Genomic DNA, 26,714 nt, shown 5'->3' with positions numbered 1-26,714 from the left:
TGCAGTACAGTATTTACAGGGATCTTGCTTGGCCTTTCAGAGCAAAAACAATTATTTTCTCTCTTTTCACCTAACACTGCTATGCAGAATCTCCATAGCCTGGTTGCTAGAAATTAGGGTTCTTATAGCTGCTGTGGAATAAACTCCATTCACTTTCCTCTTAACACTCCCTTCTGTCTGTCCTTGACCAAATGTTACCTGTTGTTTCACGAAGTGACCTTTTCTTCATTGCACCCCATTAGCTGCTCTTTCACTCCCAGTCACTTGCTGAAGTCCTCATCACTATCACAGATCTGCCTACCAGGGCCATGTCTGCAGCCTAGCCCATATTAACTTTGCCAACACTTCACCATTTTTCTCTGCATGTCCTCTCTGCAGTAATGTGCATGTCTGTGATATTAACCCTGGGACAGAAAAGTAAGTAATCTATCAGAATCCTGGCTGAAAGTCTTATTTCTCCTTGAAACCGAAAGAGCTTTCAAACGTGGCTTCCTGAGTTTTTCAATTTGCTGGTGGGTGGGTCTGGAGTGGGCATCCCGTCTGCACATCTGGTAGAGGCACTTTCCAGATTTTCCTCATGACTCAGGATCAGTTTCTGACTGCTGGGCGGGGCAAAGCCTCCTGAAGTTGCTGCGAGGCACCTCCCCCTGTGAGCAGAGCTTGGTACAGCCCAAATAGTTTTCAGGTTAAGAAAGCCAGAATCTTTGTTCAGCCACACTGACTGAACAGACTTTTAGTGGGGTTACCTGGCTAACAGCAGCAGCGGCAACGGCAGCAGCAGCAGCAGCGGCAGCAGCAGCAACAGCAGCAGGGCTCCTGGGATAACTCAGGTGAGTAGAGAGGGAATTCACAAACTTACCCTGGAGTTTTATTTCCTGGATAACTTAGCGTCTAAGAAAGATGAAGAAACTTCAACTTTATAGTTAACCAAACTCCACAGCTATATTTTATGGCTTGTCTGGATCAAATACGTGCCCGTTAATAGCAGTTTGAGAACTTCAAAAATAATGGAATTTTTGGTTGGTTATTTTGAGGGGTGTGTGGGGTGATGATTGTGGTTGTCTGGCAATAAAACTTTTCTGGGGATATCTGGTCAGTTTTGTGTGTGTGTGCGCACACGAGTGCGTGTGTATGTGTTTGCCTTCTGCTACCCAAAATACCTGGTAAGTGAGGAAAAATCACAGGGGATGGTGTTGAGGGGGAGAAGCGTAGCTCCTTTCAGGGCCTCCTTCTAGCTTCTGCTGACCCACAGCTGGGGGAAAATTATTGAAATGCGGGCAAAATCTTGGAGCCACACTGTGTGCAAAAGGCCTGTGAACTCTGGTAGGAGGGTGAGCAGACTGTGCACTGTTGTACAGGAGGAAGTGGTGGCCAAGTCTATCTTAACTCCTTGTCTGCACAGCCAGTGGTCTTCCTGCCCTGGTGACAGGTTGATCTTGGCTATTCCATTTTCAGCCTCTGGCCTAGCTTTGTTCCCCTCTGATTCCAGCTTTGGTTTAAACTTTGATTTCAAGATAGGGCTCCATCCTACACCCCCAGGCCAAGTACACTGTTCTAGGGTCTTCACTGGACCACTTGATCAGAGCTGGCTTTGGGTGGGGGACGGGAAAAAGGAGCGGTGCATTGTAATGGAAACAATTAGTTCTGAGGATTTGGAACTGTAAGTTTGCTGAAAAGCACATAGGAAAACTCAGCAAATTCTGCTGTCCTAACAATTACTTCTGGCTTCAGGATAAAACATCCTGGTTTGTATTATTGGTGTATTGAAATTCAGCTAATGCCTCATTTGCTAATCTTTATTGTGAAAGTAAGAACACTTTACAGTCTGAAGTAATAAACAAAAAAATTCTTCGTGGACTGCTAATTAACTCTTTTATTCCTCTGGAAGTTTGTGTGTGTGTGTGAGCATGCTTATGTGCACGTGTGTGCCTGGGTGTGTGTGAATACTTTGTATTCAAACAGCGTTCTTTATTTGTCCTTAGACTCCCTAGCAGTCTAGGGAAAAAGTCTAAACACTTACATGGTCAGGAATAGGTTAAAAAGCAGGCTTTCCATATCCTTGGGAGTTTTCAGTTCCTAAATTAAAAGCAGAAAAAGTCCCTTTGTGAACCCAAAACAGTGTTTCTTTGATTAGCCTTGATTTGAAATCATCTCACCTTCTGACAGCTTGCAATTCAAAAACAAAACTTCTAAGTGCATTCTTGTGAGAAGAGTACAATATGAATTTTTAAAAGCAACGTCTTGCTTGGCATATTGTGTCTGCATGCTTGCCCTCCTCCCCACCTTACAACAAATTGTGGTTAAAAAAAAACGTTGGGAGGTCCCAGTTTTAGTGTGGGCTCTGTCACTAACTACGTAACCCTGGGCAAGTGCCTTTACCTTACAACAAAAGAAAGAAGTTGTACTAAGTGATTTCTAAGAGTCTTTCCAACATAACATTGTATAAAATCAGAATTTGATTCTTGAAAGCATGGAAAAGTAGACAAATAGGATGGGCTTATTCGGCCAAAAGGGCAAGTCAGTCAAAAAAGGAGGGGTGAAATAGGGAGGGGTAGAGAATGGTGGAGGGGCGATTTTATATTAGTCTTTTAAATGTTGGTGCATGCCTTATTTAAAGCACATGATCAAATTTCATTAGTTTCCCCTAAAGACAGAAAAGAAATTTAACTTGTTAAAACAAGTGCTTCCTAATACTACTGCCCTGCTTTAGCCTTATCTTTAACAATAAAGAGTATGTTCACATACATAATTTCATTACATTCTCCCAATAACACTCTGAAGTAGACAGGGAAACTAACATATTCCCATTGTGCTATGGGGAAACTGAGGGACTGAGATGTTATGTATACTAAATGGTGATATTTTGGATTTGTTTCTGGATCTTGTAACCACCTGTGCTCTTTTTATCATTTTGAATTGCTTTTTATTTTTTGATAAAGTTATTGAGGAATTAAAATTGTGTCCTTTTTTTTTTCCTTTGAATGACTTTGAACAGACTCTTCTCTCTGGGCCAGTAGGTACATCCTATATAAGGCAGTGGGCTGGATCAGAGGATCTCTGTGGTCCTTTTTAGACCCAGAATATCTGGTTAGAAGTTTGAATCTGAACAGCCGTACATAAGTCCTGTGGTTAAATGCGTGCCCATATATGTAAGCTATGACTCTGCCTGTGTACATATGAAAAGCACTATTCTCTGTATACCATGTGGATGCTGAATTTGTATTACTTTTTCCTAAGTCCCTTTTCTCTCACCATACCATCCCCAGGTGTGGGGATAAGGGATGTGGACTGTGGGTAAAAGTGGTGCCTACTTCATGCCAGGGCAGAATTGGGTCTTCTGTAGTCAATTTGTCTGCAAACTTTTATTGATTTTATCTTGATTTTTGCTCCAAGTACAGAACAGGGAGGAAACTGAGGAAAAGGAGAAACTAGGCAGGAACAATGCCTCAGCCATGCCCTCTCTGACTCTCCCCATTAAGTTCCCTCATGTTCTCTCCCACTCACCTAAATCCAAAGCGGCTTGTGAACCACAGACAGGATGTGTTTTATCAGGTTTTTTTAGAGCAAAATATGCTTTTTGCTCTAAGGCTAACCCGCAGGTTAAGAAGCAAGAGATTTTGCTTTCACGACTTGCCTAGCTTCCTCAAGCTTTCCAGTCCAGTGAGTAGAAAAAAAATACCTCCCTCTTTAAACTGCAGCCTTGCATTCTACGTGGCAGTCTCCCTCAACTTCCCTGGCAATTCTCAACTTTCTGCACTCTGGGCCCGCTCCTATCCTTTGCCTTGGCAGACACAGTTGTCCTCATATTCTTTTTCAAAGTGGTGGATCTGAATTAAAATAATATTGCCTAAGACCATTACCTCAGTGCTAAGCCCCATGCTCTGCCTCACCCAACCACTCATTCCACTAGCCCTCAGGCCACAGGGTCCCTCTTCTCGAATGTCCACATTGCCTTTGTTAGCTAGAGGCTCTCCTTGGTTTATACTCAAATCCCTGGGTTTATACTCAAAGCCCTAACTTTTATCTTGTCTACTGACTTTCCTAATATGTAATCTTTAACGTAAGGGCTCTCCCTTCCCCATTGCCATCGGGTGCAATAGAACAGAAAGGAGGGAGCGTTCCCTTCTTTGCACTCATCCGTTCCAACAGAGTAAGTTGTTTATGACAAACTCAACTTACAAATTTCTGGATTTCCAAAAGTTTTCTGATGTTTAAATGATGAACCCTCCGATGTAAAGGGTTCAAATTCTCCCATGAACATCAAATCATGAAAATAAAGAACCTTTTCAGTATCTACCATGGCAATAAATTCTAGGCAGAATGCCTCAAAGTTGAGTATCATGTTTGCTTTGGAGGATTTCCTCATTGAACTAAAAAATCCTTTCTCTAAGAAGGCAGTGACCAAAAGAAGCAGTGTGGTGTGATGGAAAGCTGCACACCAAATCTGGCATTGCACAGAACCTGGATTTGAGTTAACTCTGCCATTTTCTAGCTACTGCTTCTCTGAGCTGCCATTTCTGCAGATACAAAATGAAGGGCACAGATAATCTCATCAAACATGACTACTGTGATGAGAACCCGAACTAAAATGTAAAATGCACATTTCAAACAAGAAATTGCCATGCAATCATTAATTCTCCACATAAGACATCTATCTGTTCAACAAACATTTTTTGAACAACATTTGTGTGCCCAGCTCAATGCTAGGCAATGAGAGGGCTTCAGTGTATACTTTACATTTATGGATCACTTTCTACTTATTCAAAATTCCTTTTACACCAACCATCTCATTAGGTACATCCATGGTGTAAGAGGGGCAGGGTAGATAACCTCACTTTCCTGATGAAAAAATTGAGGCACAAAGAGAACAAGGTCACAGAGCAAATGGATCACAGTTCTGTTGCCTAGTCAGAAATGCGGGTCACTTTTTTTTTTTTTTTTTGAGACGGAGTCTCACTCTGTTGCCCAGGCTGGAGTGCAATGGCACGATCTCGGCTCACTGCAACCTCCGCATGAAGGTCACTTCTACTCTCCAAGTCCGAGAGGACTTTGGACTACAGTTGTACTGTAGTGGAAGTTCAGGCTCATAGTCTGCTCTTCTTTACTGTGTGTCCCGAGAACACAGGCACCCCGACCCAAAAGGTATTCCATCAAGCTGTAATCTATCCATATGAGCTGTACATTCTGCCTCTGAAAGAGTCTACTGGGATCACATGGGCTTTAAAAATCAAACTTAATTTTCCTTTCAATTGAAGCTACTTCTGTCTGTACATAGGCCCTCTTTATAACAGGGATTCCTTTTGCAGGATCTTGCCTGCCTTGCTGTTTGACCGAGTAGTAAGGAAGACCTTTGAAGGCAGAACAGGAAATACTCATTTATCCAGAATGTCCAGGGACTAGGAGGTTCTGGCAAACTAAATATTCTAATTGCCCCAGGCTATTCCACATTTACAGTCCCCAGGCTCTGGCAATTCACCAAACCTTCTAGGGAAAGCAAGAGGCGCAGTAGTGTTTGTTGTAAGTTTGAGCACACAAGAAAATTGGGATCCATTCGCAACAGCCTCCAGAAAGGAGTCTGGGCAAACATTCAGGTTGGCTCTGATGCTGCATAACTAAAAATTATTACTGATACCATCCATGCTTTCAAATACAATGAAGTACACTTTAATATTTAAAACACGTGAGCAGACAAATCTGATGAAAAAAGGGACATCAGTATTTTGCAGTGCCCCCACAGCTCTCAATTTTGAAAGCAATTGCCAATAAATAAGGCTATGAAAAAAATGTGGTTATTCTCAGCTTCTTATTCCTTGGATTCAGAGAAAGGGTAAGTTTGTTGTAAATACATTGCAAATAACATTGTAATAACATTGCAAACATTTAAATTAAAAATTGTTGTGGTTTTCAAATGGGGAAACTTCTTTACCAGTGAGGCATTTCAATGTGATAGTGAAAGGATATAAAATGAACTAGTAGAGAGGTCTGATCAATATTTCACTTTTTATAAAATAGCGACTGTCTCACAGATATACCACACAGATACTCCTTAAAGTGCTAACGTATTCTCCTTATTTTTTAGCAGACATTCTGAAGCTTAGTCAGGTTTTTTTGTTTCAACCCTCCTGTGATTATAGAATATAGACTTTAGTTATTTCTAAAATACATTTTGAAATAGTTGACACCATGTAAATTTCACAATCTCGTTCTTATTTACTATTGAATGCCAGGAGAGGATCATTAAAATCATTACAAATCTTTGTGAATCAAGAAAAAGCACTGAAAACCCTATTATCACCCCAAAGCTATTGAAAATCAAATTTGCCTTTCAAATTATCTTCCTAAAAACCAGTTGTTAAGAGCACTTGAGTGTGGGGCACTCTGATAGACATTGCTTGAAGAGCCACTATATGAATTCTCTGTTTAGCCATGTAAGGTTTTTGTTTTTCCTCCTTTTTTTTTTTTTTAAAGAAAAGAAAGCAAGAGTGTATTGCCATGGGATAACAATCTATAGCCCACCAAATTAGTGTAATTGAATTTCAGAGTCTGCCTTTTATCACAGGCAAAGGATTATACATTAGACTTTTAAGAAGAAAGGCCATACAATCTTTCTATCTTTCCTTGTCTTTGGAGGCCATCTGCTGAGCTGTTTCTTGCGGTAGTCTTCCTGGCCAATAATAAAAAATGCAAAGCTCTTTAAATGACAAGACAGAAGAAATTGTGTAAAAAGTCTTGCTGGAATGGAAAGAGGCTGCTTTTCCCCTCATGCACAAAGTGCGTGACTCTCCAGGGCACCAAATTATTCTGACTATAGTAAAGTGATTTTTCCCTTATCTTCAAGTTGTTCTCTGCCTTGAACTACTCCCTGCTGGTATAAATGGAAGACTTCTCTTTAAATTATTATGAATCGCATTTAACTCACAATCTTCACTTTTATTATTGATTTTTCCCCAATAAGATTAAGGCCCATATTGCCCCATTTGACAGATAAAGAAACTGAGACCCAAAATGGTTAGGTGCCTTACCCAAGGCCCTATACTAATTAGTTGCGGAGTGTGGACACTTCTTTCTTTGAAAACGGTGACGTTTCCTTTAAAGCCAAACTAGAAGTGCCTAGCTCTGGGAAGAAGTCACCAGGACGACGGCTGTTTGTCTAATCTCAGGTAACCCTTAAAAGACCTGAGAAATTCTTCCTTCAAAGACAACAATTTTCCTCATTCTAGGCATAGTTCAACACTATGGGTCCTCCTCTGAAGCTCTTCAAAAACCAGAAATACCAGGAACTGAAGCAGGAATGCATCAAAGACAGCAGACTTTTCTGTGATCCAACATTTCTGCCTGAGAATGATTCTCTTTTCTACAACCGACTGCTTCCTGGAAAGGTGGTGTGGAAACGTCCCCAGGTAACTTTCCATTTTACACATTCTGTCTCCTTGACCTCCTTCATCATACTTCTACTTGATCCACTGTTTCACTTACAAAGCCTACTGTGTAGACCAATTTAGAAGTTAACCTTCCTTCCTTCCTTCTTTTCTTCCTTCCTTCCTTCCTTTCTTTCTTTTTCAGCTTTATTGAAATATAATTAACAAATAAAAATTGTGTTTGTTATGGTGTTCAATGTGATGTTTTGATATACGTATACGTTGTGAAATAATTACCACAATCACGTTAATTAACGTATTCATCACCTCACATAAAGAAAACTTTACAATGAAAGTTCCATGGACCTGTGCTCCTGGCTCTAGCTTGGAGTCCTGAATTTTAGTCAAATTTTGACAGATTTACTTAGAAAAAAAACAACAAAAAAATATGCTGTACCTTTTTGAGATTAGCTATTTAACCTTAAGCAAATTAATCTAAGATCCATTCAAGGTGTTCTGTGTATCAATAGTTATTTTGTTTTTACTGGTGAGTAGTAATTTATGATATGGATATGCCAAAATTTGTTCATCTAGTCACCCACTAAAGGGCATTGGGGTTGCTTCTAGTATTTTTTACTGTTACACATAAAGATGCTATGAATATTTCTGTACAAAAAACAGAGAGATATGCCATTCTTATTTTCTTTTGCAAGTTCATTTGAGTAAATATGGTAACTCAAAAAGCAACTATGCTCTTGCCTCTTTACTGACTTACCTGTCATAACAATTTAAATGTAATTTCAGACCAGTGAGGAGAAAAACTCCTTATACAGTGAGCATAAATGAGACAAATTTTAAAGGGAGAAGATGAATTTTTCATGGGGGCAAGAAGGCTTCTTTGCTGCCCTATGGACACTGTCACCTGTATCATCCCACAACTGGACAAGTGGGCTTCAAGTAGAATTGTAGGTCTTTCACCACCTATTAGTAGTAACTATTAATAGTTGTTGTGGTTCTCTGTGCATCATCTGTATGTTGTGTCTCTAAAGCAGGTTTCAGAACCCTTTCACTAGCCCTACATGAACAGGAGCTCAATGTATAAAACAATAGGATGATGGAGTCTGGAGAATAAATTGCAACCTTGCTATATCTAAAGGGTATAACTGGATAGAAGGATATTGTACCTGAACTCCTTCTCAATGTAGGTGATGAGGTATATAGGCCACAGAAGGATGTTGTGAAATGCAAGTTCTTGGACCTTCATAATATCCTGAAGACATTCAGGTCCTGTTTAATGAGGTTCCTTTCTGTGTACTATTACGGAACCATCTCAGGCATCATCTCAATGTTTTCCTCCTTCAAGTAACCCTTTTACCAACTATCACTTTTAGTTGCAATTTCCACAGCTTAAATTCCTAAATGGAGTTCTGCCAAGAGCTACTTCAGTTTAGGCACGTTGCTACCATGTGGTGTCAAAATACACCGGTTACATCAAGACTTGTTTACTATGCAACTCAAAGGACATCTTTAGTTTTTGCCTGTAAAGAATGACAACCATTGAAAGTATGAGACTGGGAGAAGTTCGCTCTGTCTGAAGGAAAATTACACTCCTCCTGCCTTTCTGTGTCTGCAGTTATTGACATTCCAGTGGATCACTTAGCTGACCTGCAAGAAAAATCTAGGAAATGAGCAGAATTCACTAACCAATACTTTGGTATGCAGACAGGCTTTTTTTTTTTTATTTTGCAAAAGTACATGGAGAAAATAGAGATACGTTGTCTGGGAGCCACTCTTATGAATGGATGGTGATAAATAAGGGGCATCCCTCTTTTCTGATGCTTGGATATGAAGGAGAAGATGTCAATAGGGCAAAAGTAGCTAAAAAGGAAGCAGGAAATTAAGAGAGGTGTATTGGGTAGGTGTCTTTCTGAAATAGGACAGACTTGAACATATTTATAGGCTAAGAAGTAGATAGTATAGAAGAAGAGGTTGAAGACACAGAAGAGAAAAGGGATGATTGATAGGGGTGAGGTGGAGGAGGTGGGAGGGGATCCGGTGGGCAGCAAAATTGCAAGCCAACATGAAGCCATTCCCCAGATGTGCACCAAGCAGACAGTGTTTCCTGTACTGGCTGTCTTTAGACACATCCTTCACCCTCTATCTTGGCTCAGTCCATTGTCCTTTGCCTTCATCCTCCAAATTCTGTGGGTTGAATCCTAGATGGATTAGCAGGGAAGGAAAAAGTCTTAACAACCATGGCATTTTGCCTCTAAGGCAAACAATGCCCCTTCTAAAGTGAGAGAAAATCAGAGAGAGAGGCTGAACAGTGGGGATGGGTAGGAAAAAGAATCAACAGTCATGACATGCCTACTATGGGCCAGATACTGTGTTTGAAGTTTTCTATACATTATTTTACTTTACCCTTATTTACCATGGCTTAGCAAAGTAGGCATGTTAAAAGTTACTTTGATCCAATTCTGTTTTCCTAGTTTAAAAAATAGCAGTAGATACATGCTCATTATATATCTTTATATAAAAAGAAACTGTATCTTTAAGGGAAGGTAAGTATTTGCTCAGGGTCAGTCTGCTAACAAGCTTGGACTTGCATCCGCATTTGACTGCAAAGCCTGCATAAATTTTCACTCTATCATGCTGTCATATCAGGGAGATAGAGTTAGTTGTTTGTGTCCCCTGTTTTTACCAAAATAGGTAGCTTCCCTCCAGTCAGTTCTCACATTCCTCTTCACTGTGTTGATGCCACACTTCCATTAATTGTTCCACACTCTCCCGTTTGAGAGCATGGTGTTTGCTTAGTCTTATTAAGCCCAAAGGGAGGGTCACTAGAGAAATATTTACTGAACACCTACTCTATGCCAGCCTTGGTGCAAGACACAGACATGGTCTGTGGTGAGGCACTCCCATTCTAGTTGGGGAGATGGATATTGAGCTATCAAATAGTTAAAAAAAGAAATGAATGTTGGATGTATGAAATGCTATTTTCAGTCATATGGACAGTAAATCATGTAGAATTTTTGAAGAAGGGGAGGTTACCATAGATTGGAATGGTTGGAGAAGGGGCCTCTTGTGGGGAGCAGGAGAAAAAAACAAGATTCTGGACCACCATCTGAGCCTCCTCGAAAAGCTATGGATTCCTTCCCAGCCAGAGTGGAGGCCAAGCCTGTGGTCAAGAGCCACGTCAAAGTTCTCTGGCCTCCCATCAGGAAAGCTGAGAGACAGAGCTGGGCCTCTCTGAATTGGCTCAGGAAGGCCAGATGAGTCGTTAGCCTCCCCCGCCTAATTGGCAAGGTTGAGATCCTGGTTTGCAGCGAAACTTACAGACATCTTGTCCCTTGGCATGCCATGTAGCTGCACACTTAACTGGAGCTATTTTCTGAAGTCTCCAAAATGGAAGCAACATGATTAACCTGATAATTTCTGTCTTTTTCCTTTCTTGTGTTGAAGGCTTTTGCCTTCATAAGCCTCCATGCCTGCAAACACCACTGATAGTTTAACAAACTGACTCCAGTCAAGCTCTGCCCCTCGCCGCCCTGGCGCCACCCCCTTCACCCCATTCTTGGGCAGGATTGAGTTCCACTCCTCCCACTTGCCACTTCTTTGCTGTGTTTTAAGGAGCCTCTTCAGATGGCAGGAATTATGAGTGTTTTGCAATTGTTCAATGCCAGATCATCTGCCCATACTCTCCAGAGGAAAGTTCTTCTTAATTTCTCCAGCCATCTATTGGCCTCAGCTGTTGTCCTAGCTTTCTGAATACACAGGTATATTGCCTGAGACCATGTGCTCCTGGACCTTTCTATTCTCCTGGAGCTCAACATATATAGTCTTCATAAATTATAAGGTCTAACTTATACTGAGTTACAATGTGATCATAAGACTGCCGGTAGGATTTTTAGGCTGAAATCTGCCTGCCAAATTCCCACAGAAAATCTCTTCTCCACCTCCCTCCAGCCTCTCTCCCCTCCTACCCACCTCTGGCGTTTTTCCTTACTGACTCATATCTACCTACAATAGTGTCTTAAAATCAGACACATCTAATCCCTGACAAAAAGGAGTAAAACCTCATGGGAATTTGCACTGTCAGCTGTGGAGGAAAAAAGGGCACCTGCACAAGATCTGTCAGCTCTCCTGTCAAGTTTTAAGTTCAGCCTTCGCTACCTTGTCATTGCCTAGTCTTCCCGTTGAGAATACATTCCCCTGGGGCCATTTTACTACATTGTCTGCTTGAGAGTGGGAGGGTAATGAGGCTCTGGATTAAAATTATGGTAGTAGGAATGGAAGGGAAAGGCAGATGAGGGAAGACATTAGAAGCAGAATATACAGGCTTGGGTGCCAGAGAGCATATGAGGGAACTGTAAGGAAAGAAACACTTTTCTCTCTGTGCTAATAGAAATTTCCAACCACCAGCTGAATGCAACACCTCGGTATAGTAGTTTTGGCCTAGTCTGTTCAAGAATTTCCTTTTCTTCCCAGAGACTATATCACCCCATGTGAGTAGTCCTAAGTGTTTTCCACTGTTTACACAATTGAAGAGAGTTGAATAGGCCCATAGTCTTTTCTCCAACTGTCCTATTTATTTTAAATTATGAATTAACAAACTTTAACAGCTTTATCGAAGTGCAATTTATATATTGTGAAACTCACCTGTTTTAAGTGTACAAAGCAATGATTTTTAGTAAATTTAAAGTTGTGCAAACATTACCACGACCCAGTTGTAGAAGAGCTGCATCACTTCAATAAGATCCCTTGTGCACATTTGAAGGGAGTAATCCCTCCACCCTACCCCCACCCCTGCTGCAGCCAACCGCTAATGTACTTTTGGTTTCTATCCAGAACTGCCTATTCTGTACATTTCACTTAAAATGGAATCATAAAAGTAACTGGCTTCTTTTTCTTAGCATAATGTTCTCAAGAGTCATCCATGTTGTAGCATGTATCAGTTTATTCCATCTTATTGCTGAACAGTATTCCGTTGCATAGATATATAAATTCTTCCCAAAAAAGCAGTTCAGGATCTGTGCCTTGAGTCTCCTAGCAGAATCCTGAAGGTTAAAGTGAGAAAATGATTACATAGTGACTTGGTGGCCCAGTTTGGAAGTGGAGGTTGGGCCTAAGATCCTATTCTATTCTCCATATTGAGTTTTCCTTGGATGGGTTAGGAAGGAAGAGAATATTTTATTGATAACAAAATCTTCATGCAGAATTGAAACTCCCCAGTAGGAAAAGTGGACTCCTTGAGAGGCTGGTGCAATATTGGTCCCTGAGCCTAAGTCCACCTGTAAATGCTCCATCTGGGGGATGGTTCAATTTTCTAAGTAAGATAACAACTGCTTGGACTAGCTCACAAAACCCTCAGTTCCTGAATAGCAGTTCTGTGCAAATTAGCCCCTGAGCCTTCTGGGACTATTTAGACCCTGGACTTATTCATAATATACCTACTGCAGGCCTGACCTCACTTGTAGGTGTCCACACCCCTATCCCCTCACTACTGCTAGATTGCACGTAGCACTTTTGAAAGTGTTTCCACTATTCTGGCTGCTGGTTTTCTGGGCAGCTTTTCATTTTACTGAGGTTCCTGCGGTTTACCCTGGACCTCCATGTTTATTGTCAGTAAATTTCACCTGTGTAAAAAAAAAATGCTGAATTTGGATGTGGTAGGTGAAAAGGGAGTCACATAGAGTGCCTTGTGCAGGGCTACAGGACTTGTAACTGTATGCCCCCTCCCGCTCAGAGGTCTCTGGGAAGGAGGATGAAGTAAGGACAATGAGAAGTCCCTTAAGACTAAGCTAAGAGAACATACTTCCTAGAGAAGCTGCTTTGCTTAATGGAAGGTTTTGGCTCAGAAGTGGGGTCATGCAGGGACCATTTCAGCTTTACTCTTGGTACTCAACTTCCTAGTTGTGTGTTTCTTCCTAAGAAATCATTTTGCCGTGACAAAATGATCACTTCAACTGTGCCAACACAGCTGGGAGCCATTAGGGGCTCAGCATCCCTCCTTGCTCCTAAGCCACTCAAATGTTGTGAATATGTGTGCTGTGACCTCTCCTCCAACCCCATTCCTACCACTCCAGCACGGCTCAAGCTGAAATGTCCCATCTGCACTCTGCATCTCAGCTTTGAGTTACAGAAAAATTTCTCAAGTCTTACATCCTTAACCCCAATAGGAAGATATCCGGTGTGTCCAAAATTAGGGGAGAAGTCAACAAACAGTCGTTTTGTTGTTTTCAAATTTGTCACCAAATAGTCTGTTTGGCTGCTAGATTTGCATTGGCTTATTACCTTTTACCCTTTCTAAATCCTTGGCTACTTTCTAGTCTTTTAATGCCTCACTTCCTTAAAGAGGCAGAAGATAGGGCTTAAAAAAGGATTTATTTCCCATATTTCATATCACGATGCTTACATATAGTAAGAGATTGATTCATATTTAGTGAATTTAATTGAGCAGACTAAAGCCTATTAGTGATATTTATCCTGGAACCAAAAGCTAAGAGGTAAGTAAGTTTCCCAAAAGAGTGAAGAGTGTTTAGGTAGGTTTTAAACAGAGGCATAAAACATTGGGATGAATGACTGAAAGAGGTGGTAGCATCTCTGCCCCTGAGGAGTTGCACAATATCATCCTTTATGTGGTGGCCATTGTTGAGCCTAAAGGCACAGGGATGGATGACTGAGGTCTTCAGCTTCTTTCTCTAGCCATATGTGGTTTTGAAAAACTAAAAACTTTAGGCCTAGGTCTCCTGCTGACTAGCTAGATGATCAGAGTAGCAAGTTATTGCCCCTCTCTCAGCTTGCTTCCTCATGTGAAAAATAAGCTTTACTAGATAGTCTTCAAAATTCATTCCAGTTTTGACATTCTATGACTGTTGTCATGTTTTAAATCTATTGTTAAATAGCAGTCACGTATGAAGAGGGGTAAAGTATAACTGGAGAATGGGCCAGTTTATAAGAGGAAATGGAACATTGTTGGGGGGGTCCCAAATTTACATTCTCTCATGAATTTGACCAGCTTTTAATATATATATTATATGTACATACATGTATATACATAGACACACATATAATATATAATAATCATATCCATCTTGGGTCAACAAGAGGATAATTACCCCATTCCTCAATTTGAATTCTGTTTATATGTCTTTTTGCTCACTTATGTGACCCTTTATGTCTTCAATAGAAGTTGACATGCCAAAAGTGTTGGCTAAGCCTAGATACCTACTGTGAAATGAAAATTTTATGGAAATTCAAGACACCATAATGTATCTCCAACCACTAATAACTCTACATAAAACTAGCAAATAATTTGCCTTACTAATCTAAAAGCACACTTTTTCATATATCAGTGTTCACTTTATTGTTTTTCCATGTTAGGAACCTATGATATGTATTATCTAGGTCAAAGAAATTATTATTATTATTACTTTTGGAATGAAGTTTCTCTCTTGTTGCCCAGGCTGGATTGCAATGGTGCAATCTCGGCTCACTGCAACCTCTGCCTCCCGGGTTCAAACGATTCTCCTGCCTCAGCCTCCTGAGTAGCTGGGATTACAGGCACCTGCCACCATGCCTGGCTAATTTTTATATATTTAGAAGAGATGGGGTATCACCATGTTGACCAGGCTGGTCTTGAACCTCTGACCTCAGGTGATCCACCTGCCTCTGCCTCCCAAAGTGCTGGGATTACAGGCGAGAGCCACCATGCCTGGCCAGAAATTATTTTATACTTTGACATCTTGCTCCAAATAAAACGAAAACACCTGACCTGGGGAGGAAAAACTGTGCTTAGTTTCATTTTAGAAAAGGCAAAAAACAATGAGAGGAAAAAGAACATCAGGGTTTGACTCACCCAACATACCTGCTCTATGTTCAACAAGTGAAAACAAAGGCAGTTTGCAGCCCATAAAAAATATTTTTTAAGATAGAAAATTCTCCTAAAACAAAAAGTAGTTGTGAACTACCAGGCATGCATCTAAAAAAAAAGACCTGAGAATCCAAAGCTGACAACCTATCTAGCCATCTCCTTTTGGCAGAGGGATGCCCAATTAATCTCCAGCTTGGACTTGTCTTTGCCCAGAATGCCTGCCTATTTCTTTCCAGAGTTATTTTGGCTTTTAAAGAATATATGGAATGTTTCATTCTGTAGACCAGACCCTTCATCAAGGAGAATTATAGCCATTAAAAAAAGAGGTTTGAGGACCAGAAAAATATAGCTGTCTCTAATACTTTTAAAAAGGATATACGTCTAGATTCCATTTGAGACAAGGATTTATTTCTGCTGCATAAGCAGAATGTCAAGGTACCGGACAATGGCCTCCTCATGAAGCTTTCTCCATCTAGTCAAGAATGCATTGGTATTTCCTGCCTTTGAACTCTTCAAATGCTGATACTCTGAGTCACCCAATTATGTCTTCAACTATGTAGTGTCATGTATGCCGCAATGCCTTTGCCCATGCCTTTCTCTCTACCTGTTATGCCACCGTGCCCCTCTCTTGTCCAACTGCCTAATTCTAGTCAACTCCGGTGTTAACAACGCTGTGAATCCTATTCTGACTATGATCAGGAGAATTATGGGGATTCTTCCTTTAGACATGAATTATGCTTTGAAAATGACTCTACTGTGCCCTATCACTTTGTGTTATAATTGTATCATTTAGGTGTCATTTTCCTACTCCCAGTGGGAAAGGCACAGTTAATATGTTGGGGGGAAGATACACACATACATTCCAAACAAATACTGCCCCCACTCTGCCCAGATCCCCTCAGGACCTTCACTGGGAAGAGTGTCGGTTGAAGTGTTCCTGTGAGTGGTTTATTACCACTTGCTATTAATGCTGCTGTCATCTATATTCATCCACAAATGTAGAAAAATCTGGTTGCTATGGAGACCACTGTTGCTTTTGCTTTATGTTAGAAAAGGGCTTCCTATAAGGTCTCCTAACTGATTTTACTAGAGAAGGAGATGAATTAATGTTAACCTTCATTAGACCTTGTCTCTTTAATACAACCTCCCTTCCAAGCACAGGTGCTTCAGAAAATCTCATCCTGGCAAAATAGGATCAGAATGTAATGTACTAATTCCTAGTTATTATTTTTTTTTGGAAAGTTCACTGCTGTGGTGAAAACTCTCCCAAACCCCAATGATAGCTATGTCTAAGAGCCCTCACCACCGCATGGCACCCAATCTCATCACACCCTCTCCTTTCATTTCTCCTGCCACTTCCAAACATGGGGCTAGATGATCAACTGTTTTTTGGTTTTCCTTATAATCCCCTCAGCCTTCCCTTCATCCCATCTATGGAAATCCTACTTATTTTTCAACCCTAACCTTATGTCCTCTATGAAGGCTGTCCTGCCTAGTTCAGCTCACAGTGACTCTTGCGAAACTCTTCCCAGACTCTCATATAACCAATTATTGTATTCATAGGACATCTGTGATGACCCCCATCTGATTGTGGGCAACATTAGCAACCACCAGCTGACCCAAGGGAGACTGGGGCACAAGCCAATGGTTTCTGCATTTTCCTGTTTGGCTGTTCAGGAGTCTCATTGGACAAAGGTATTATCCCTCTTGTGGGACCTCATTCAGTTTCCACTTTCTTGTCTTCTTTAATAACTTTAGGAAAAAATCAGCTCATAACTCTCTTAGATTGTTGTATTTCTTGAAAGCAGAGATATTAACTAGGCAACTTTCCTCCATTTCATTATAAGAAGTTTTGCAAACACAGAAAAGTTGAAATAATTTTATAGTGAACACTCATATACCCACCTAGATTCTACCATTAACATTTTACTCTACTTGCTTTGTCATATATGCTCACTGATCTTTGGTTATCATTTGCCGTGCATTGACTCAGTATCTCTGCATATTATGTTATCTGTACCTACTGGGGTATAAAGTCAGTAGAAGCCAGGAAGTCACTAATACATATTAATAACAGAAAAGGTGAGAAATACCGAAGTAGGACTTGAAAAGTTCTAATAAATTATTAATAGTACAAAAATTATTTTAGCATTCAGGTAGCGGTCAAGGCAATGAAGTGTTAACTTGACTTGGGACAAAGTTAAAGCATTTTCCTCAAAAAATAATTTTGGAATATTAATGTGTAGCTGTTATACAAAAAAAATTCCTAACATGATTGTATTCAAAATGCAAATGAAATCCATATTTAATATAATTGATATAAAATCTCTAGAATGGATATTTAAAAACAAACTACAATGGGCCTTGATTTTGATTGATTTTGCTCTTTAGAATGCCTTGCATTTTAAACATGCAATCATGAATATGTTTACATAGTCCGCTTCTCAACATCTAGTTTATAGATTATTTGTGGAAAGCATTTAACCACTAACTGGTTGTCCCAGCCACACTGTGTACTCCTGTGTGCATTTAGACAGGCATGGTGATATCATCCTCAGCAAAACTGAACTGAGGAAGCAGAAGTTGTGGGCAAAATGCCATATCTGGGAATTTCCAATCCAGACTCAAACCAGGTGTATGTGGCATGCTTCCTGTTGCCCTGTGGATTTGCCAGGAGTAAATTGTAATCTCAGTTTCTGGATGTGGTCTGGTGAATAACACTTGATTAAATGTTCTTGCATTTCTAGACAATTCCCAACCATAAGGAACAGGAATGGGACCCTCAAAAAACAGATAAATATGCTGGGATATTTCGCTTTCGTTTCTGGCATTTTGGAGAATGGACTGAAGTGGTGATTGACGACTTGTTGCCCACCATTAACGGAGATCTGGTCTTCTCTTTCTCCACCTCCATGAATGAGTTTTGGAATGCTCTGCTGGAGAAAGCTTATGCAAAGTAAGGAGGGGATTGACTAGTCTGCTGTCAGGGTACATGAGGAAAGGGAAGCCGCATTTATCTTTGGGAGCTCATTCTCTCCCAGCCCAACCCTGGAGATTAAGTTGGGTAAGATGTCAGTCAGAACCAAGGCATTGCTTTGCACTTGGGCCTGGCTCTCAGAAATCTTAGATGAGAGAGAAATCAGAGGTTCTTGTTTCCATTTAAACTCTTACCTGCTCCCAGGTACCCTTTCCTCCTGCTATCTGCAGATCACATGGTATTATCACTTCGTTTTTTCTTTATCTCATATCTCCCCATAGAAAGAAGTTTCTGCGTAGACTGTCCTTGATCAACATAGCCTAAGCCTAGAAATTTCTGAATATAATTTCAAAACATCTCTCATTTCATACCTAGAGAAAAGCTATCTGGTAAAGTCTAGGCAGGGGATGTTCTGATTCTTTAGATTATGATGTTCTTGACCTGGAAAAACAATTTTACAAAGATAACCTTGCATACTTGCCCTCAGGCTGCTAGGCTGTTATGAGGCCTTGGATGGTTTGACCATCACTGATATTATTGTGGACTTCACGGGCACATTGGCTGAAACTGTTGACATGCAGAAAGGAAGATACACGGAGCTTGTTGAGGAGAAGTACAAGCTATTTGGAGAACTGTACAAAACATTTACCAAAGGTGGTCTGATCTGCTGTTCCATTGAGGTTTGTACTCATGAAAAACAACCACTGTATACTCATTCCTGGCAGAAGAGACTACAAAATTTAGTAGGGAAATTCGCCCTTAACCCGAAGACCCATGAAAAACTATTAATGGGACTTGGAAAGCTAAAATACACATTTTGTCCTGGTGTGGAAGCTGAGGTGCTTTAGTTTTTTATCCTTTTGTACCAGTCATTCCACATGGAACCAATGCAGCATCCAGGCTGGTGTCAGTAGCCTCTGCTAAATTATTCCTCTTGTCTCTGCTTCTAGATCTTGAGGTTATGGCTGCTTGCTCAATAAATGAATCTGCCCCATCAAATTTAATGGCAGTTCATATTAATGTACTATAGTGGATAGTTTGAATCTGACTTGTTTGAGTTGTTATATTACATTCTTTATTTATTTTCCTCTACTGCTTTTGTTTCAAGTTGGGTGTCAGGATGAAATTTCCATCTGTGTGAGAACTAGCTTCAATCCTACTGGGTTAAGCCAATTAATGAAGAAGAGGAGTCAGGACTGGGTCTCCCAATTCCTGTGCCTTCATATATCTTTCTTTGCTCTCAGTCTCCCAATCAGGAGGAGCAAGAAGTTGAAACTGATTGGGGTCTGCTGAAGGGCCATACCTATACCATGACCGATATTCGCAAAATTCGTCTTGGAGAGAGACTTGTGGAAGTCTTCAGTGCTGAGAAGCTGTATATGGTTCGCCTGAGAAACCCCTTGGGAAGACAGGAATGGAGTGGCCCCTGGAGTGAAATGTGAGTTGCATTCCACTTTCACAGCTACATCTCCAAAGCCCTGTAGTTCTCCCAGACCCATCCCTCCAGACTACTAGTGTGCTGTCAACGCTCAATGACATCTGTGGGCTTTTGTCAGGCACGGGGTCTGTGACCCAGCCGCAGATGAAATAAAGCAGGACTGAGCCTCATGCGTTCAGTTTCTCTGGCACCCTGCTTACTACGAGAAGTCAATGGCAAACATAATGGTTTATCTTTTTTTTTTTTCTATTTGCTTTCAGTTCTGAAGAGTGGCAGCAACTGACTGCAGCAGATCGCAAGAACCTGGGGCTTGTTATGTCTGATGATGGAGAGTTTTGGTGAGGAGGGGTTTCTGCACCAAGGGAATTGGGGCTTCTACATGGAACTACAGTGTTAAGTATTAAATACCATCTTTATTTTTTTCCTGTGCTCCTTCCATTCAGGATGAGCTTGGAGGACTTTTGCCGCAACTTTCACAAACTGAATGTCTGCCGCAATGTGAACAACCCTATTTTTGGCCGAAAGGAGCTGGAATCAGTGTTGGGATGCTGGACTGTGGATGATGATCCCCTGATGAACCGCTCAGGAGGCTGCTATAACAACCGTGATACCTTCCTGCAGAATCCCCAGGTTTGAGTCAATTACTTTATTTGCCTCAAAGTTATCCAGTCAATAGGAACTCAGATCTTGCTTTGGTCATCTCCGGAGTAGTTCTTTAGCATCAAGTCTTCCATTTGCAGCTATTGTGTAATATTCATCAATCAGGATCCCTAGGGATTGTCTCAGGTGCTTGTAAAACACAGCAGACTATGTCTTTTTGCAGAGACAGACTTTGGCAGCAGTATCAAATCTGAATCACCTCCTCTGGCTGCCTCTCTTCTGGCCATATTGTCTGGTATGGCTCTTTGACAATCCCTGCTTCCTTGTGATGGTCCCACGTTGGAGAGAGAAGATCTGCTTTGAGATGCTCTCTCAATTCTTCCTCATTTCTCTTTACTGCCCAGCTGTTCTCTGGGGTGCACATTTACTATATTCTTCTTCTTTCTAATGCAGATGACTCTTTTGAACCCCATTATTATGCCTCCATTTTATCATCTAGATCCAGGTCATTTTTCCCAGGATTTGAATCATTGCCCTGTCAACGACTCCGTCCCATCCATCTCCCGTTACAGTGCTATTCCAGGTGACATAGCAGGGTCAAGTCCACGCACACTCCAGAGTAAAAAATCCAAACATCTAAAGGCTGAATCTATAATAACCTGGGTGGTTTCATCTCAAAATGTGCTGATGAGCTAACTCATAGAAAACAAGAATTTTGACTATATTGCTGCCTCACTGCCCATGGGTGTGTCTTTTCTTTCCATGGATTTCATTGGTCAGGCATTTAGGAGAATATAGAGACTAGTGGGCTGATTCACCTAACTCATACTGCTCTTCCACCCTTCCCATCTTAATTGTTCCTAAAGAAATATCCTATCTCCCCCAACACACACCACCTCACCCGCATTTACAACTCTGGAAATGTTTCAAGTATTAGGCACATATACTAAGCTGGGAAAATGGCTTCACTCTATATGTATGTACAGGATTGAACTTAGGGGCCTTAGTTCAGAATCTGTTTTTAATTCCTCCCTCCCTCCCTTCCTCCCTCCCTCCCTTCTTTCCTTCCTTCCTTCCTTCTTTCCTTCCTTCCTTCCTTCCTTCCTTCCTTCCTTCCTTCCTTCCTTCCTTCTTTCCTTCATTTTAGAGATGGGGTCTCACTTTGTTGCCCAGGCTGGAGTGCAGTGGCATGATCACAGTTCACTGCACCCTTGAATTCCTGGGCTCAAGGGATCCTTCTGCCTTAGCCTCCTGAGTAGCTGTTTTATGTTTCCTTCTAAAGGGAGAGAGGAATGGAGACAGAGACAGAGAGAAAAATCTGATGCCTTTTAGTTTTATCTCCTAATAGCACCGTGATTCCCCAGATGATGTTTGGAAAGTCTCTGACACAGGCTTGTAGCTTCCTTAAAGTGGCAGTAGCAAAACATCAATTCTCCAAGGAGCCCTTCCACAAGCCATATGTCTGGCTGGCAATAGGAGGCTAGCCCAGGGTGATGCTGTAGTGTCAGGTTGAGTCAAATAAAAACCTTTCTGTCTTTATGGATTCCAAATTTTTCTATATATGGCATTTAAATACAAAGGGATAATAATAACAACAATAATAATAATAATAATAATAATACAATAATTTACCAAGAACTTATTAGAACAAAGCATATCCTCTTTGGCATCAAAGGCTAAGAATAAAGTTGTCCTTCAACACATGCTGAATGACATAGAAAGAAGCAAGTGTTAATGGTCTACACTTAGCAAGTCAGTGAATTATCCAAGACCTTGTTGTCTGATAAATATGAAAGCCCAGAAAAGAACTCAAGGCTCTGCTTCCCAATAACAAGCTTTATTCCCTGAAATTTAAGCTGGTTCATCTGAAATGGGAATGCTAACTCACCTCTGTGGTGGCCTCTTTCCCTTAGTACATCTTCACTGTCCCTGAGGATGGGCACAAGGTCATTATGTCACTGCAGCAGAAGGACCTGCGCACTTACCGCCGAATGGGAAGACCTGACAATTACATCATTGGCTTTGAGCTCTTCAAGGTAAAAATGGGCATTTGGGGCAGAGAGAATGAAGGCAAACAGAGTAAAAATTAGGATGATTTAAGGGTAGGGGAAGAATGGAAGGCCTAGGGATAAAGAAGACGGAGGATACAAAGACCATGATTTGAGTGGAATTGAATATTTTACCCTATTTCATTTCCAGGTGGAGATGAACCGCAAATTCCGCCTCCACCACCTCTACATCCAGGAGCGTGCTGGGACTTCCACCTATATTGACACCCGCACAGTGTTTCTGAGCAAGTACCTGAAGAAGGGCAACTATGTGCTTGTCCCAACCATGTTCCAGCATGGTCGCACCAGCGAGTTTCTTCTGAGAATCTTCTCTGAAGTGCCTGTCCAGCTCAGGTTCAGTTTCCTTCGCAAGCCCTCAAACCCCTGTTCTTTGCTTTACTTCCAATCCTAAACCCCTTCGCCCATCTCCCCTCTTCAGACATTCAACGGGACAACTTGTTTAAATCAGACTTGATTCACTGAAATCATGGTGGTAAAAATATTTCTCAAAGGGTGGTTGGGGGAAATTCCCCAGTGAAGGTCTGAACTTCAGAGCTCTGAGCTACCCTTAAAGAGGAACAGGCCTATAGTCTAAGTTCTTCCACATCAATTTTGTCTTCTGTTTTCTGGCTGATGGCCTCTTTTCTTAAGCAGCTGGCACTCTTCCCTGCTCTTCTATTATGTTCTGTGTGCTGGATCACCAAAGCCACCTTTTTGTCCCAGCCCTGCCTACTTTGATCTTTATCCCCTGGCCCTTAAAGAAAGGAGAAAGGAAAGCATGCTTAAAATATATATAAGCCATATCTGAGGAGGAATGGGCTAAGTCACACAATGTCTCATGCTTTTCAGCAATGATGTCTGCTTTGGCGGGCTTATTTCATCAAAGGATATTTATCATATGATGACAATCTTTTATTTTGATGTTCTAGGGAACTGACTCTGGACATGCCCAAAATGTCCTGCTGGAACCTGGCTCGTGGCTACCCGAAAGTAGTTACTCAGATCACTGTTCATAGTGCTGAGGACCTGGAGAAGAAGTATGCCAATGAAAGTAAGAATGGCAGGAATGTCTGGGAAAGCAAAGTTCAGTTGCATTTATAGCACATAAGTTAGAAAACATGATCACAAATGATTTTCTCCAGCGATATTTTCAGTCTAGAGAAGTTGGGAATGGATGGCAACCATGGCAGAGGATGGGATGTCAACTTCAGGCAAGGCCTACATTAGATTCATTTTCATATTCCTATATAAAATATGGAAAAAGAAAGGGAAGTGGGAATAAAAGTGCTGAATCTCAGTCATTCTGGTGCTCGAGTAGTCCCAGAATTGGCTTAGCGAGATACCTTCTTGTCTATCTAGAAAAGGAACTTTAATTGGTGTGTTAAAAACATATGTCACTTTGTTCCAGCTGTAAACCCATATTTGGTCATCAAATGTGGAAAGGAGGAAGTCCGTTCTCCTGTCCAGAAGAATACAGTTCATGCCATTTTTGACACCCAGGCCATTTTCTACAGAAGGACCACTGACATTCCTATTATAGTACAGGTAAGAGTGTATACAGGGGTCGCCAGAAAGGCTCATACTCTGTACCAGATACTAGATGATCCCAAGTACCTTATATATGTTTAGGATGCAGAGCAATAATTATCATATTTTTTGGTTTGTTTTACACTCAAAAACTCTTCTCATCAAACATGGACACTGACTTCCTTATTACCATCCATCCTAAATCTCCTCTCTTCCCTTTATTTAATTGTGGGCAAAAGCCCATATGCTCACCAGTACACATGTTCACACACGTATCATAAAGTCCCATGGAGGAAAGCATATGCCAGTTCAGAGGACCTTCACATGGCTAGGTCAGGATGAATCACTGCAGTTTGGCAGTTTTTCTGACTTAATACGTCTGACCAGCAGCCTTTAGGTAACTATCCCACAGGTCAAGAACAACCCGGAGATTCTGTTTTCTGGCTTTTCATCTATATTCTTTGAGGTATCCTCCCCTCAACTGATGGGCTATCAGGAAAGGACAGAAGAGTCTCTTGGTTTTAAAACAAATCATTTGAAGCTCAGCATTAGATCTGGATGTCACTGGGCAAAGGCTAATCTCACTGAGGGCTGCTCATCTTCACCCCCTTCGTTTGTCTTTCCAGGTCTGGAACAGCCGAAAATTCTGTGATCAGTTCTTGGGGCAGGTTACTCTGGATGCTGACCCCAGCGACTGCCGTGATCTGAAGTCTCTGTACCTGCGTAAGAAGGGTGGTCCAACTGCCAAAGTCAAGCAAGGCCACATCAGTTTCAAGGTTATTTCCAGCGATGATCTCACTGAGCTCTAAATCTCCAATCTCAAAGAATCCTGACAAAGCTTGCCACCCTTTTATTTTCCGTCAGGTGCCAGGTCTTAGTTAAGATTCACAATCTTTAGAAAGAATGAGATTCACAATAATTAACTCTTCCTCTCTTCTGATAAATTCCCCATACCTCCCAATCCAAGTAGCATCAGTAGCTACATAACCTATATACCTCCAGCAGCTGGACATGGGGAGGCGACAGTCCTATCTAGACATCATACACATTTGCCAAGAAAGGATCTCTGGGGCTTCCGGGGGTGAGATTCAAGCAGGACAATAACAAGAGGCTGGACACCCTACAGATGTCTTTGATGTTTTCAGTTGTTTGATATATCTCCCCTGTAGGGCATGTTGAGGAAGGAGGAGGGCTGATCAAGGCCAAGCTGGTCTAGCCTGACATCCTAGCTCCTGACTGAACACTATAGACTTCCCAGCAGCATTTCACCCAGCAGCCAGAGCTGGCTTTAAGTCCCCAACCCTTAACAGCCACCACTGCCACCACCACCAACCACGACCACCACCACCACCACCACCACCACTCACCACCATCATCACCTCCGGAAAGTGTAGTCCTGCCCTAACCCAAGTCACCCCCCACAGTAAATTTTACCTTCATGTTGAGAAAGCTTCCTAGGTGCTTAATCAAGAGCTGGAGTTCAATGAGTCCTAGACAGTGAGAAGGGCCTGAGCTTCAGCTCAATGGAAGCCTGCTGTGTGCCACAAGACGGAAAAGTGGAAGAAGCTGCAGTGGGAGACAAAGCCTCGGTCCCCCACCCATCCACACACACCTACACTCACACATGCGCACATGGGCGCACACGAACTACCATTCAGGCAGTCAGTGGGCAAGAAGAAAGATAAGTAAGTACCACACACACCTAAAAGATGAGAGAATTCATCCAGACATATTACAGCCAGTTTGGGGCCCCTGACTGCAATGTGAAACCTCTCGCTGCTGCTAGGTTTACAAACAAGCCCATTGTCCTGTGCCTCCTAATATCATTTGTACTGAAGACCCCATCTGGGGACTTGAGACTTTGGTCCCAGCCCAGACTCCTCAGACTTTTCTCTCAGTTGGGATGCTTCACTCGCTGGGGGTGTTTGTTTGCCCTCTCATTTTTCAGTACTTCAACAGAATTTTCTCTAGAGTCAGTCATTATGAAATGTTCTTCCCTCCATCTTAACCTATCAACTTTCTGCCCCTCCTTCAAGGCCCAGTATAAATGCCACCTCGTCCATGAAGCCTTCCCTAATTCCACCCCAAATCCCCACCTTCAAAAATATTTCAACGCTTCTGCAATGATGAAAAAGAAACATAGTTGTAGTACTTAGCCTAGTCCAGCAAGCATTCATTTTTAGCTCGCTCATTTTTTACCATGTTTTCCAGTCTGTTTAACTTCTGCAGTGCCTTCACTACACTGCCTTACATAAACCAAATCACAATAAAGTTCATATTCAATACATTGACCAATCTTGACTTGAATTGATGGCATGGGATGGATGGCAAGAGTGACCATCTGTTAAGACTTGTTTCAAAGCCACTGGAGGTGGGGGTTGGGGTACTTCACGAAATCTGAGCTCAGGTAAAAGTGTGATGGATTCAAAGGCCCTGGCTACACTCTGATGGTACAGTTCTTTGCATTCTGGGGTAGTTGGAAGAACGAAGAGGGGCCTTTATTTCATATTTAGGGACAGCTAGGTGCTATTCGGGGTTACTTGAGTTTGAAACTCCTATTTGGGATTGGACTCGAGGCCATAGGTACAGTAGCCAAATCTTTCAAGGGCAGATCTCTCAAAAAGACAAAATACCAACTCCCCTTTCCCAGCATCTTCCTTAGAGCCAAAGGGGTGTGTGAAGACTTCACTCATTTGCTTATACAACCTGCCATCTGCCATCTTAGGGTAGGCAAAGGGGAAAATTCTTATTTTTCTTTCTGACATGAAAAAGTGCCTAACCAGGGGAGGGATCTCCAAAGGAGTAGCTCAGGAGAACAGTTCTCAAGTACAGCCCTCACTGTCTGTCCCTATAACACTAACCCAGAACACATTAGAGATTTACGTGTTGTAGA

The 26,714-nt window shown here is 41.6% G+C and overlaps 1 protein-coding gene across 1 annotated transcript; it reads left to right on the top strand.

The window, feature by feature from the left end:
* Window positions 1-644: 644 nt before the first annotated feature.
* Window positions 645-26,115, top strand: CAPN6 (calpain 6). The gene is made up of 13 exons (XM_024240791.3): window positions 645-830; window positions 7,221-7,400; window positions 16,795-16,926; window positions 17,979-18,187; window positions 18,696-18,888; window positions 19,453-19,646; window positions 19,907-19,984; window positions 20,090-20,276; window positions 22,160-22,282; window positions 22,446-22,648; window positions 23,224-23,345; window positions 23,703-23,839; window positions 24,448-26,115. Exons 2-13 carry the CDS (start codon window positions 7,236-7,238, stop codon window positions 24,628-24,630), a joined length of 1,926 nt encoding a protein of 641 aa, XP_024096559.1. The 5' UTR covers window positions 645-830; window positions 7,221-7,235; the 3' UTR covers window positions 24,631-26,115.
* Window positions 26,116-26,714: the final 599 nt, after the last annotated feature.

Source organism: Pongo abelii, chromosome X (assembly GCF_028885655.2).
Source record: "Pongo abelii isolate AG06213 chromosome X, NHGRI_mPonAbe1-v2.0_pri, whole genome shotgun sequence".
In the NCBI taxonomy this organism is placed as follows: Eukaryota; Metazoa; Chordata; class Mammalia; order Primates; family Hominidae; genus Pongo; species Pongo abelii.
This window is presented reverse-complemented; position numbering and strand designations above follow the sequence as displayed.

Coding starts and splice junctions, on each gene's coding strand:
- CAPN6 (XM_024240791.3), top strand. CDS start 7,236: ATGGGTCCTCCTCTGAAGCTCTTCAAAAACCAGAAATACCAGGAACTG. Junction 16,927..17,978: donor AGGAGTCTCATTGGACAAAG/GTATTATCCCTC, acceptor TTGCATTTCTAG/ACAATTCCCAACCATAAGGA. Junction 20,277..22,159: donor CCTTCCTGCAGAATCCCCAG/GTTTGAGTCAAT, acceptor TCTTTCCCTTAG/TACATCTTCACTGTCCCTGA.